At 46.3% G+C, this 13,267-nt stretch overlaps 5 protein-coding genes across 5 annotated transcripts; 3 read left to right on the top strand and 2 right to left on the bottom strand.

Annotated features, from left to right (window-relative positions):
- Positions 1-30: 30 nt before the first annotated feature.
- Positions 31-1,081, top strand: RhiXN_09275 (methyltransferase domain protein; the record flags this gene model as incomplete). The annotated part of the gene is made up of 6 exons (XM_043329091.1): positions 31-264; positions 326-428; positions 490-618; positions 671-762; positions 830-998; positions 1,053-1,081. 6 exons carry the CDS (start codon positions 31-33, stop codon positions 1,079-1,081), a joined length of 756 nt encoding a protein of 251 aa, XP_043180537.1.
- An 826-nt stretch (positions 1,082-1,907) lies between these two features.
- RhiXN_09274 (uncharacterized protein) lies at positions 1,908-5,108 on the top strand (the record flags this gene model as incomplete). The annotated part of the gene is made up of 12 exons (XM_043329090.1): positions 1,908-2,046; positions 2,857-2,960; positions 3,015-3,153; positions 3,205-3,509; positions 3,570-3,684; positions 3,739-3,982; positions 4,040-4,124; positions 4,177-4,283; positions 4,340-4,538; positions 4,605-4,749; positions 4,805-4,983; positions 5,046-5,108. The coding sequence occupies 12 exons, from the start codon at positions 1,908-1,910 to the stop codon at positions 5,106-5,108; spliced, it is 1,824 nt and encodes a 607-aa protein (XP_043180536.1).
- A 561-nt stretch (positions 5,109-5,669) lies between these two features.
- Positions 5,670-6,477, bottom strand: RhiXN_09273 (uncharacterized protein; the record flags this gene model as incomplete). Its single annotated transcript, XM_043329089.1, has 3 exons — positions 5,670-5,925; positions 5,979-6,129; positions 6,189-6,477. The coding sequence occupies 3 exons, from the start codon at positions 6,475-6,477 to the stop codon at positions 5,670-5,672; spliced, it is 696 nt and encodes a 231-aa protein (XP_043180535.1).
- Positions 6,478-6,797: 320 nt separating this feature from the next.
- On the top strand, positions 6,798-8,486 carry RhiXN_09272 (tRNA-binding domain protein; the record flags this gene model as incomplete). Its single annotated transcript, XM_043329088.1, has 8 exons — positions 6,798-6,950; positions 7,004-7,099; positions 7,157-7,646; positions 7,699-7,736; positions 7,795-7,896; positions 7,957-8,013; positions 8,084-8,246; positions 8,362-8,486. 8 exons carry the CDS (start codon positions 6,798-6,800, stop codon positions 8,484-8,486), a joined length of 1,224 nt encoding a protein of 407 aa, XP_043180534.1.
- Positions 8,487-9,351: 865 nt separating this feature from the next.
- Positions 9,352-12,825, bottom strand: RhiXN_09271 (Vegetative incompatibility protein HET-E-1; the record flags this gene model as incomplete). Its single annotated transcript, XM_043329087.1, has 2 exons — positions 9,352-11,412; positions 11,464-12,825. The coding sequence occupies 2 exons, from the start codon at positions 12,823-12,825 to the stop codon at positions 9,352-9,354; spliced, it is 3,423 nt and encodes a 1,140-aa protein (XP_043180533.1).
- Between the last annotated feature and the right edge of the window lie 442 nt (positions 12,826-13,267).

Raw genomic sequence — 13,267 nt, 5'->3', positions numbered from 1 at the left:
ATAACTCGTATACCCTACCTCGTGGTGGGGATGCCTGAACTCAACCATATCGCCAAACGCGATTGGAAACCCGACTCCTACAACAGGGCTGTCAACTTCGTGTACTCTGAAGAGTATACCAAGCCGGTATTTGATTTACTTTCTGCTCAACCTGGTGAACGGATTGTGGACCTCGGTTGTGGTACGGGTGAGCTCACAGTACGTCTCAAACAACTTGTTGGAAAGGAAGGGGATGTTTTTGGGGTTGACGCTAGTGAGAGTATGGTAGGTATATGCATGGCGTTTATAATATGACCCCGAGGTTAACAATTATATGTGCTCATAGCTTGAAAGAGCCAAGAAAAACGGTATCAGACACGTCTTCCGCTCCGATGCTCAGAACCTTGTAATACCTGAGGAATTCAATGATATAGCCGGAACATTTGATGGTAAGCACTTACTGCAATGATATCTTCAAACCAAACAAAAGTAAGTTTATCTTCGTACTAGCGGTGTTCACCAACGCCGCGCTTCACTGGTGCAAGCAAGATCCACGTGGTGCGGTGAGAACCGCAAAGACTCTTCTGAAACCAGGAGGCCGGTTCGTAGGCGAATTAGGTGGACATATGAATGGACTAGGTAATCGCAGTCAAGTCAATCCGTGTACACAATATTCATTGTTTTACCCCAGGTTTGCGATGTGCCATATCACAGGTGCTTACACGTCGTGGGAAAGCGGCTGTTGACCCGTGGTTTCTTCCTCAGCCCTCAGAATATACAAAAGTGAGCTTTGCCTATAATTGATCCTAGTTGCGTCTTACTTGAACGATCTAATAAACCAAAAATTTAGATACTCGAGTCGGAAGGATTCAGAGTTGAACACACATCGCTGAACCCTCGTGTCACCATTCTCCCAGGAACCTTGGCGGATTTTGTTCGGGCACTCTTTTGTACCTCCTACTTCAAAGACATCGGAGATGAAGAGATGGATGATATGATTGAGGAAGTTAGCAGGGTTTGTGAGTTTGATCACAAAGATGGAACGGGTGCTTGGACTTTTATGTATGTGACAGTAAGGTTCCGAGCAATCGCCCCCATGTAATAAATATTGATGACACAACACCTCGAACCGTAATACTCGCTCATATAGACCCAGACTTCTTATAAGCTTAGCCTTTAGAGTATTCGCGTTCATAAATTTGGTCCTAGTTAATATTTCTTAGATGGGACTCGACCATTGAATTTGTTTGTGTCAATATAAAGGGCCGGAGTCTAGGATTCGACCACAATACCGTCAAAGTAAGGATATTACATTTATTTTGATAGTTAATATGGACTACGGCTGTTAGAAAACTCGTGCGGGCGTACGTTATGGAGCTAAAAAGGGGTCAGAATGCATCCATCCTGGAATCGTCAATGTTCGCCACGTTGTCCAACTATAGATAACGGACACTACGCACCCTCAATAATTAGCAGTATAGTGCTGAGAGACCATTCAGAGTTTGATCTAAATGTAATCGGTGTGGTAGCCCGAGTTTAGAAAGGCTGCGCAGGTTGCTCATTATGCAAATTCTCATCACTTCGGCCTGGTCGAGCTTTCTCTTACTTATAATAGTACAAGTTCCGTTAGGTCCTGGATCAATTTCAACCGGAAGTAACAATTTTTTTCGAAGTGGTCGAGAGCCAGGTGAGCTTGAGGGTTTACTAGTGGGAAGTTTCGGTGGTTCACTCTAGCGCTTAGATGAAATCAGGGAGCTTGCAATTGTTAGTCATTTTGTTTTGTTTTTGACCGTTTTGTTTATAATGGTGAGGGGCCATCGAACCACCATATCCTCTTTCTGAACATCAGTCGTGGGTACAATCTTCATATAACATTCTCAGGCATATGACTCGTCATCCCCTGGCAGACACGCTGAACTATGTTTTCTATGAGCCCCCGAGAGCAACACCAGATTCGTCAGGAGCGCGAGCACCTTGAAGCTCAAAAACGCAAGGTCGAGCGTATGGAAGCTCACGAACGCCGTATGAAGAAGCAACACGAAGATGCTGCGCGCGCCAAGGCGGATCGTGCTCGACGTCATCAAATGGGAGCAGGAGATGAAACTACAGGATTTTCTGCTATGTTTTGTGTCTTGCTTCTCCCTTTTATGTTATACATTGCCTACCGCCTGCTTATCTAAGCCAAACTTGTTGGGGCAATCCCGGTCAATACAAACTCATGTAAAAAAGAAGTACTGAGTAAGGACATGTGTGAAATACGGCACTCATACTTATTTAAAAAGACTAATCATGCCATGGATGAGACCCAGTTTAGGATAATTAGACAAGGAATGTCATATTGGCTTTGATTGGTGTGTCCTCTGATTTTTTTGAAGGGGCAGGAAAAGACCATGCTGTTCTCAATTTAAGACAAAATACGAGTTGGCTCCGGATCTATGAGCTCAACAAAATAACCTAAACAACTTAGGGCACTGGGCCGCGTGTGCATAATATACTACTATTATATGCGGCGAAATAGATCAAGCCCTGTGCCACGTGATCTGGTGGCTACTAGCAGTGATCACCTAAGTAATCTTGCTTCAAAGAACAGCAAGCCAGCTGCCACCACATATTATTTTGTTTCTAATCTGTCTGCCGACCTTTTGGCTCCATCCATATCAGCTCTAGGATACAATTGAATCATCCTGACAACAATTGTGCATGTCATCAATAGACGCTCTTCCAAAACCTTTACGAGGACCATGGGAAGGTAAAACAAAACTCGTGGTAGGCATAGACATCGGAACGACTCAAAGTGGAGTTGCCTTTGCTTTGTTAGAGAATGGTAGAAAAGTGCAAACTGATCAGATGCATCTGGAATGTTGACAATATCTACAGGCGCCCGTCAAACCATTCACCGAGTTACAAAGTGGCCAGGTCAAGATGCTCATAATCAGCAAGGCAAGATCCCAACGCTTGTATGGTATAACTCTGAAAAGAAGGTATTCCAAGTATCTCTTTATACTCGTGGCGTTCCTTGACTACGACTTTACTAGGCAGTAGCATTCGGTGCAGAGGCTCAATTACATACTACCGAGGAGCAAGCTGAGGACCATGGGTGGTTCCTTGCCAAACACTTCAAGCTTCATCTTCATCCTGAGGATATGCAGTCCAAATATGCCTTAAAATTAGATGGTGAGCTTTTCACGTATGGTCATTAGGTATATATCCATGATACGAGCACAGCTTTGCCACCTGGCGTTGGTCTACAACAGATCTATTCCGATTTTCTGGAGTATCTCCTCAAGCATACCAAAATCTACTTTGAAGATCGTATGCTTGATGGCAAAAAGATGTGGGAGAAATACGGCCCTGAAATGGAGGTGGTCATCGCTCATCCAAATGGATGGGGCATTCGTGAACAAACGTTTCTTCGATCGGCCGCAGTCGCTGCGGGGTTTGCGATGGCTAGTAAAGTTCGATTCGTGACCGAAGCTGAAGCCTCGGTTCACTTTTGCATTCATCACACAAATCTAGGAGGTGTACTCCGAGTACGTAGTTGTTTTGGTTATTGAGACTCAACATCATTGACAGACGCTATGCGGTTTCAGCCTGGGACTAATTTTGCCGTATGCGACGCTGGGGGATCTACCGTTGATACGACATTGTACTCTGTGGCCTCAATATCCCCTACTCTCAAACTAGAGGAAAAACGTGCTTCTGCATGTGAGTGGTTGTGTTGTTTTCATAGAGAGTTTGTTTATCAAAACGCTACTACAGGCGTACAAGCTGGGGCTATATTCATAGACTTCGAGATGGAAAGATACCTAAAATCAGTTTTGACAAAGGCCGAACTAGACCCAGAGGACATTGAAATCTACACCAAGACAGGTGTGAAGGACTTTGAGACATTTGCCAAACGAGTCTTCCGTGATGAAAAGACTGAACACTCAATTCTCTTGGCTCACTCTCGTTTCAGTAACACCACTATTAGCACTCGTCGTGGACGCATGACAGTTCCCGGGTAAATACTTTATAGTCTACAAGAAGTCAGCGGTATTAATAGGTACCTTGGTTCCAGATCAACGATACAAAAGTTCTTCGACACATGCGTGGATGAGATCAAAAAGAGCGTTGACCGACAGCTGGATGGTCTTGATGTACCGGTAGGACATGACTGTTTAGTCAGCAGGAAGCCGGCTCAATTTCATCGCATAGTATATTCTGCTGGTTGGCGGTTTTGGTGACAGCGAATACGTGCGAAACGAATTCAGGAAGAGATATGAGCCAAATGGTTCGAGGATCACTTTGGGGAACGATTCTTCGTAAGCAAGTTGCATTCATAGTCTATCTAGATTACTAAATTCATTATCTGTGTAAGGTCCAAAGCTGTAGCTGATGGTGCAACTATCTGGGGTATAGCTAGCAGTGTGGTTTCACGCGCTCCACGTTATTCGTTTGGCAAAAAAACGTCCAGAGATTATGATCCATTGTTACACGATCCTCAAGGAAGAAAGGCATATGTTAGCCTCGATGGGAAGTATCGAGTTTCGGGTGGCTGGTCTGAAATTGTACACAAGGTCGGTGGCATGCAATATTATCTCATGTATAAGGTATGACGATTAACTATGCTATACATACAATAGGGCATAACAGTTGATTCCGAGGCTATCTGTAGTGAGATTTACAGTCGCATATACGATACCCCCTCTCCACAGTTGAACAATGTTCAAGTGCAATTGATGGCGTACACGGGAGATGATCGGCCCGAATGGATGAAGGACTCGTTTGGTTAGTCTCAGGCATGCTACGACATCTAAAGCGGGTACTAAACACGTTTTTATAGGCAGAACATTCAACAGTTTTAAGAATGTCTGTACACTTAGTGGGAACCTCAATAACCTTCGAGGTGCATTGAAGGCGAAAAAGAGCCCATTGGGTGTGAGGTATTGGAAGCTTAAATATCAGGTGTGCATTCGTTTTGGTGGCACAGAACTAGAAAGCTATCTCGAATGGAGAGAGAATGTGAGTATTTTCATTATTATTAATCCACTACACGGGGCCCACTGGCTTATAACGACAAATAGGGGGTCACACGTACTGGTCCTGTATCGATAATCGTCCCCCCGGATGCCAGCTACGGCTACTAAGATTCTTGAGTGAGAGTCATACCATAAAGTCTTGAGATGAATCAACTACTGGAACAATATTATGATGCATGATTAATACTAGCGTCATTTGAAGTCTCGGATGCCGTTTAATAATACGGCTTGAAACACTTTTCCCTGTCTATGGTACATATAATCATTGTTCATACAGCCGAAATAGCACCTCCAGCTACTCGGATAAATACTTTCGAATCCAACAAATGTTCTCTGAGACCAACGGCCTGAGGGCTTCTTATTTTTAAATTAGCAACCAAGATGATATGTGGTGCACTCCGAGGCCGATAACAAGCTCACGTAACATGCACTCCAAAGCTACGACATGTGTTGATCAAGCGCCCGAAGCACCCAGTGATGGGAATTTCATAGCAAGTGGAAGCAGGAGGAAACGAATCTCCAAGTCGCATGTGGCACGACAAGTCAATCGCTCATATTAGACAAATTCGACGTAGTTCCACGTAGCCAATGCTCAATCTCCATTAATATACAAATTTGATTCAATTATCGCCGAATTCAGCCCCATATACAAGATCAATCCCGTCGTATCTACTCATCTGCAAAGCAGGCTTTAACCTTGTTCGTTACTTCAGAATTCTCTTGTCCTCTCTGGAACCCTTCACGGCCCTCTTTGGCGAGCGTAACCAGGGAGTTCAACGTGGTGGGAAGCTCGGTGATGTCGCCAACGGGGGGCTTGAGGGTTGTAGTTTCGCCATCGTGGCCATAGACGCCAATGGTATGGAGACCAGCAGAGGTGGAGACGTAGAGTTGGTCGATTGGATAGTCAGTGCGGTCGTGTTTTACCCTAAATGGAATTATGAGGAACGATCCGGTGAGAGTGCACGGGCGAGGACATACCGCCATTGGTTACGGAAGGCACCAGTGTCGGGGAGCTCCCTGGTCAGAGTGGCCAACTTGGTGAGGGCATCAAAGTCCACGTCATTCAAGGTCCAGACACGACCCATAGCATCGACTGCTACGTTTGGTTTGAAGAGAGCCACGCTGAAGCCTGGTGATGACAAGGAAATTCAGCGATTGTCGAAATATCAAACCAAGCTGAAACCGTACCTTCAGGCTCAACCCTCGAGTTCCTCAACAGTCCGAGGACAACGTTCTCCTTCTTTACATCATAGTTGGAACCATCGGGATGAGGTGTCGCACGGGAATACCATCCCGCAGGGTTGGCAATGGATCGTCCGGGACCAGACATGGGTTTGTCGGAAGCAGGAGAGAACACGAAGAGAGCAGCGAGCAGAGTGATGATAAGGACAATACCGGCTCTTGCAGGAGTCACGAGCTGTCTACGCGGCTTTTCGTCGGTGGCAGATGAGGGCAGCTGGATGTACGGTGTAGGCATACCTACTTATAGCGGGTGGAGGCTGTGGTGTTTGCCCACTCGGGTAACGCACAAAGGCTTATATAGCCAGACGGAGCCGTTGCTTGGCAAAGGTTCCTCGCAGTCGAGATGCGTGTGGTGCGAAGCTGATCAACCCACAAGAACCGCCCAATAGCACATGTCTGTGGCTGTGCTGCTGATCTAAATTAAAAATGGACGACATAGCCACAGCCAGGGCCCGCGTGATCTCGAGTCATGATTTTTGGGTTTGGTTTTCCCGCATGTTTCGCGCATATATCTCCCGACCACTCCGACTCAATTTTGTCCACCGAGTGAAAACAATGTCGACCGCAGCTCTCGAAAAGCTCTCTCCCAAGGCCAAGGAAATCGTCGACAAGACGTCCTTGGGGACCACGTCTTCGAGTGAGGGGGAGATTAACAAGTGGATCGAGAGAGTAGGGAATGGTGAATTCGAAGGCGAGAATGGATTGAATGTGAGCACAATATATTATTATTGGATCCACTTTCATCTAATACATTAATCCAGACTCTGGATACCGAACTCCGATCTCGTACCTACCTCGTCGCCAACTCTGTATCACCAGCAGATCTCGCACTCTATGCAACCCTCCACCCGACACTCGTAAGCCCACCCGCTTTGCAATCTCAACAACATCTACTCATGATTGTATTAATGTAGAGTTCTCTGCCTAATCAAACCCACTACACCCGCCCCTCTCTCACACGCTACATCGACCACATCCAAAACCTCCCCGCCCTTCGCGCATCAACCGTCGCACCCCAGCTGATCGATTTCAAACTCGACGAGGCGCCTAAACCCGAGCGCAAAGCTCCTCCGGCCAAAGAAAAGAAACCAAAAGCCGAGGGTGCACAGTCAGCCGCTACCACCACTGGTGAAGACAAAAAGAAACCCAAAGAGGATAAAAAGAAGGAAAAGGGGCCAGCGCCTGTGGATCCTCCTGCAGCAACCGCACCTGGAGATGCATCGTTTGCCGAAGCAGCTGCTCCGGGGGGCAAGAAGGAAAAGGCACCAAAGGAGGGCAAGAAGGGCGGAGACAAGAAGGAAAAGGCTGCTGCTGGAGATAAGAAACCTGCTGCTGCTGCCGCTGCCGATTCTGGTGATCCAGTGCCTTCGATGATCGATTTAAGGGTCGGAAAGATCGTTCATGGTGAGTTTGGGCCTAACACTAGAGTAATACATAATTTCACATTTCTTCATAGTCGAGAAACATCCGGATGCAGATGGGTTATATGTCGAGGTATGTCCGAGACGAGCTAAGTGCATGAAGCAAGCACTCATCATTCGCAAATGAGTAGCAAATCGATATTGGCGAGCCCGAAGGTCCGCGCACAGTCGTTTCTGGCCTGGTAAACTACATCCCTATCGAACAAATGAGGGATCGTCTACTCATCGCAGTCGTAAGTCTGCCTAAATAGCTACCTTTTATCACTAAACCTCAATCGGACCCCAAAAAACAGTGCAACTTGAAACCAGCCAACATGCGCGGCGTGAAGAGTTTCGCCATGGTCCTCTGTGTACGATTCATTCAATTATATTTGCCTTGTCTATATATCCCAGAACTCACTTGTGCGAATCTGTCTATAGGCTACACACAAAGACGGTAAAGACCACGGAATCGAAATCGTCAACCCGCCGGAAGGATCCAAGCCTGGAGACAGGGTATACTTCGAGGGCGAACGATTCGCGGGGGCCCAGCCGTTGAGTCAGTTGAACCCGAAGAAGAAAATCTTCGAGACTGTCCAGCCTGGTACGTTCTTTTCTTTTCCCAGTCGCCCCTTTGCCTGTCTTCTCTCTCTCATCTACCCCGTTTACAATGAATTTCTCGATGTTGATGCGCTTACATGGTTAAAATCGATGTTCAGGATTTACTACGCTTGAAAGCCGCGAATGCGCGTGGGTTGATCCGGTTACCAAGTCCGTGCATAGGATCGTTAGTGAACGAGGAGTGTGTGCCGCCCCGTCTTTTGTTGGGGCGTCGTTGTCTTAATTTTGTAGCCCTTGCCACAAAAGGTACTAATTTCAATGAATTTAGTGAATTGAACGCCTTGTATATATAAAGTACGCCGTACGAATCTCTATAGCATTGTCTCAAGTGCAAGGAACACATAGGTAATGAACCACTGATCTTAGTGTGTTCAACTCGGACATAATAATACTAATTTAGGAGAATATTGGATTATGATGGAGAGCATTACGTGTTCCACCAGGCCCGAACCGGCTTCTTGGGGCCCGATAATTCTTTTAGCCTCAGGCTTAAATCATTCAATTATATCATGTCACGGCGAGCGTGTGGTTGCCCCAGTCAATTATGGTGGTTAATCAAAATAAATAAACACTGCATACATTTGGAAAAGGCTTAACTCCGCCAATTTATTATGCAAACATTTTGCAGCCACCCCAATACAGCAAGCGTAAGACAACAACTCAGCCATGCTACAACGTATCCGCAAGCCCGACGTTTTATCCATCGGATTCCAGAGTTCTGCATGAACAAGCGTGCCCCACGTTAGTGTCACGATTATCAAGGCAGTGGGTTGTTGATTCCTTACGATGGTGCGTAATAAGCCGCCCACTGATCGCCGGATTTATCTTTGGAAAATTCGATTTCAATGCATCCTTGGCGCGATATCAATAAAGTATTCTGGGGCCGGAGAAGGACGTTTCGTAGATCGGGTGGCACCCAGGCCAATAAGCGGCCCTCATCATCACGAACCCATCCATCCATATCCATCTCCCAGTCCAGAAGGCAGGTATCGTCTTTCTCGCCGTCCGAGTCATGAGCGGAAAGGCATGGGGTCCTTAAGGAGGTTAAACTAAGTAATAGCTTACGAATTTAATGAAATGAAATTCTCTCACTCTTTGTGTATTGGCGCATTCCAAAAACGTATCGATCTATCACCTGATCCAGAAGCGATTTGAAGTCCGTCTGGAGAGAACTTGACCGAACAGACCATGTCGATGTGACCATTGAATAATGCGATGGGCTGTCCGCTCTTTACATCCCATACCCGTACACACTTGTCTTCGGACCCGGACGCAATAAGCATGCAGTCGGGGGAGAACGTAACGGAATTGACAGTCCCGGTGTGGCCTCGGAATGGTTCATTTATCGGCAACCCATTCTGGATATCCCACAAGCGTATAGTATTGTCCTGCGAGCCCGAGACTATGTAAAGGGCATTCGGGGAAATCGCGACGGAATAAACGCATTTTGAATGGCCTATGGGCGAGGCGAATGGATCGAACAATGGTTCTCCGCTACCAACATCCCAAAGTGCGACGCTTCCGGAGGCATGGCCGGAAGCCAAGGTCTCCCCATCGGGTGAAAATGAAATCGAGCAAACTCCCCAGAAATTGCCAAGTGGTACGAATTCAAACGTTCTTTCTTCGCACTCCCTCATGCTTATGATCCCACGACGACTCCCGTACGCTATCTTGCTACCATCAGGTGATACAGCGAATGGAAGCCTTTCGCGACGCCAATCCTCATCTGATGAATAACTTTGGTGAATTATGTCCTTGACCTTCCCAGTTTCACTTTCCCAGACACAAATTGTTCTGTCTGCAGACGCCGAAATAATTCGATCTCCACCGACGAATTCGATAAATAGAACCCGCCTCTTGTGACCCTTCTGTGGATTTCCTTCCAATCGTCCGCTTCGTGCGTTCCAGATACATACGGTTGAATCGTCGGAAGCAGAGGCAAGATAGGTTCCGCATGGCGAGAAATCAACAGACCTGACCCAGTCGCTATGGCCTTCTTGTTGCCTTCCTATTAAAATCCCACTTTGTTTTTGCACTTCCCACATGCATACACTGTTGTCTATAGACCCAGAAATAAGACGCGTGCTATCAGGTGAGAACGCGATCGATTCGATGCTGTTGACGTGGTGAAGGATGGAGCAGATCTCCCAGGTCTCCGTATCGCGTACTTGTACAGTGCAATCCTCAGATCCTGTAGCAATGAATGCCCCATTAGGAGAGACGGATACTGAGCTAACCCCAAGTCGATGGTTTCCGAATATAGTATGAGTCGTTTTGTAGTCACTCACATCCCATATACGTGTCTCCCCTCCTCCTGGACCATCGCCGCATGAAACGAATCGCTTTCCGTCTGGGAAAAAGGCTATTTGGTATATGAATTTAGTGTGCCCTGTTAATGGTTCGCATATTAAGTGGCCTTTCTGTGTATCCCACATATATATGGACGGCCCGATTCCAGCAATAACAACAGAAGCATTGGGTGAAAAAGCAGCCGAAAAAACTTCGCCACACTCCATTCCAACCCTGAGATGGTGTTTTAAACTCCCGTCTTGAGAACTTGATACATAGATGTGTCCCAGGGCCGTTGTTGAGAGGATTAAGAGGCCATCGAATGAGAAATTCACTGAGTATACCCTATCCGGCACATCACGATTATACGTGAAAGGGCCAGCCATTGGTTGCCCATTTTGTGAATGCCAGATGCGAATGCTACCATCCCATGAGCCAGAGCAGATACTGATATTATTTGAGGCGATAGCAAGGCATTGGACCCGAGAACTATGCCCTCTCATTGGGTCTGTTCTCATCTGGCAACTGATAGCATCCCAGATACCAATGGTGTTGTCTGGGGTGTTAGTAACAAAGAATTGGCCGTTCGGTGCAAATGCGACGCAGTAGACGGGTTCATGGACTTGAATCACATTCAATAAAGCCATCTGTCGCTCCGTTGATGCAAGTCCCTTGAAGTGGAATAGGCAATTGGTCGGTTTGGCGTAATATTTGGAAATGAGTCGGTGGTCTGGCCACGAAGCAAGCATGGACACATATAAATGAGGCGTGGACCTAGAAATAGGGTTCGTAGCAAAAATAGCCACAAATCGTTGTGCATCTTGGGCCAGAGGCTCCACATCTTTGAAGCAATCCGAACCCTGAACAAATTTATTGACTATGCAGCGATAATAAACAAACAACTGACTTACTCGTATCCAACACACGACATTCTCAATCCATCCAATACATTTGACCAATTGCTTGTGCAAATTTAAGACTTCCATAAATACCAGTAGGTTTTTTGAAAGAAATCCATGTAACGCTTTAGCAAGTTCACTGGACTTCCGACCCAACACTAGGTGCGCTTCCCAATATTTGCATGCGTACAAAAGATCTAGTGGGATAGCCCTTGTTATCTTGTTATCCAAGTCTGGAACTTCGTCGTCAAAAATATATGATGTCTCCAGGTTGCAGATGTTGAACTGCAGCTTGTTCCTTTTGATTCGTTCGAGGCATAGTTTAGCTAATTTACTGTTGTGTGCCTCGCCGTTACATAGGAACTCTTTAGACCTATTGGAGTCTAGCAGATATTCGGGAAATGATGCGTGAAGTGTGGTGACTCGTTTGGATGTGTCAGACTGGGATTGGGAGACATATAGAACAGACCACAGAGGTCGCAACGCTTCATGGACTTCTATAGTGCTCATGTTCAGAAGTCCTGCCAGACTACCAATTGTAAGAGGCTCTTGTGCGCAAATTACGGTGTACAACACTAGTTTCATCCGCCTGGTTTCTGAGGGCTCCAGGGAATCACTAAATGCTGACCTAAGTATGGTTTCGTACAAGACATCAATGTCGTGTGTCTTGTTGGGTGAGCGTAACTCAGATTCTGAACCCATTAATATGGAATGCAATCGTTCTGAAGAGTTCCGAGCTCCGATATACCGGACCACAGTTGCGGCATAGACAAAAAGCACGCCTGCACGTTTGGCTAATATCGCTAGCTGTTCCTCGGTGAATGTAACAGGTATCAATTCCAACTCCCGCTGGAGGTATGTCTTGATATCTGCCTCGACGGTCCTAGCATCCAGTTCATGTAGAGTTAGCTGCGTTTTCAAGGTCAATTTATCCATCCGCTCTCGGATGTAGGATTCGGGTCTACTGGAGATAAGAAATTTGACCGGTAGCTCCAGTGCGTATTCGAGCAACACATCACATATCTGTTTGACTCCGTTTTCGTTTTCGCACTCGTCCAAAGCATCGATCACAATAATCGTGTTGGCTGGTAAACTGCTTTTTACGGCCTGTAATGGTTTAAGGATCATACGCTCGAATTGTACTTGCAGCAATTTAGTATGGACGTCAGGATCACGTTCCAATGCCTCCAGTAAAGCGATACGGAATGGGTTAGAGAACCGTGCAAGTTGATATGCGATCGTGGAGAGAATAGATTTGACATTGCGACACTCAGGCAAAGATTTTGTGCAGAAGAAGCTCGCTCCAAGTTCGTGATTGTCGTAAAGCGTAGAGCATAGAGTGTTCGCAATAGTAGTTTTGCCAGTGCCGGCCATACCATTTATCCAGCATATTTTACTTTTTCCACTGCGTTGCCAAACTCTTAGCTCCGACAGCACCTGCTCGCGTGTGTTTGAAGTGCATTGGCGCCTTTGAATTATGGTTGTTGCCTCTGCAGAGTCATAGCGTGCCGCTGCGGATGGGTTGAGTTTGTTTAATTGCGCTTCCTTTAGTCAGAATAAAGAGAGTTCAGCGGGTCTATGTTGCTCGTAAAATTGGATAAACAGTGCACTTGCCGTTTTCTGCTGATCTACAACTCTCAGAACGTTCAGATTGGTATTCAGCTAAGTGTTTTATTAATCATCCTCCCAGGTTACATATTCGCATCTCACACACCATCAGCCGGTTGAGGTGGTCTTGGATGCGGCGATAGCACCCCATAACCTTGTCCAGATCGTTGTTGGCCTTTAGCAAACGTGATATCGTATCCTTATCTTC

This window comes from Rhizoctonia solani, chromosome 5 (assembly GCF_016906535.1).
Source record: "Rhizoctonia solani chromosome 5, complete sequence".
In the NCBI taxonomy this organism is placed as follows: Eukaryota; Fungi; Basidiomycota; class Agaricomycetes; order Cantharellales; family Ceratobasidiaceae; genus Rhizoctonia; species Rhizoctonia solani.
The sequence above is the reverse complement of the archived record's forward strand: the minus strand, read 5'-3'. Positions and strand labels throughout refer to the sequence as shown.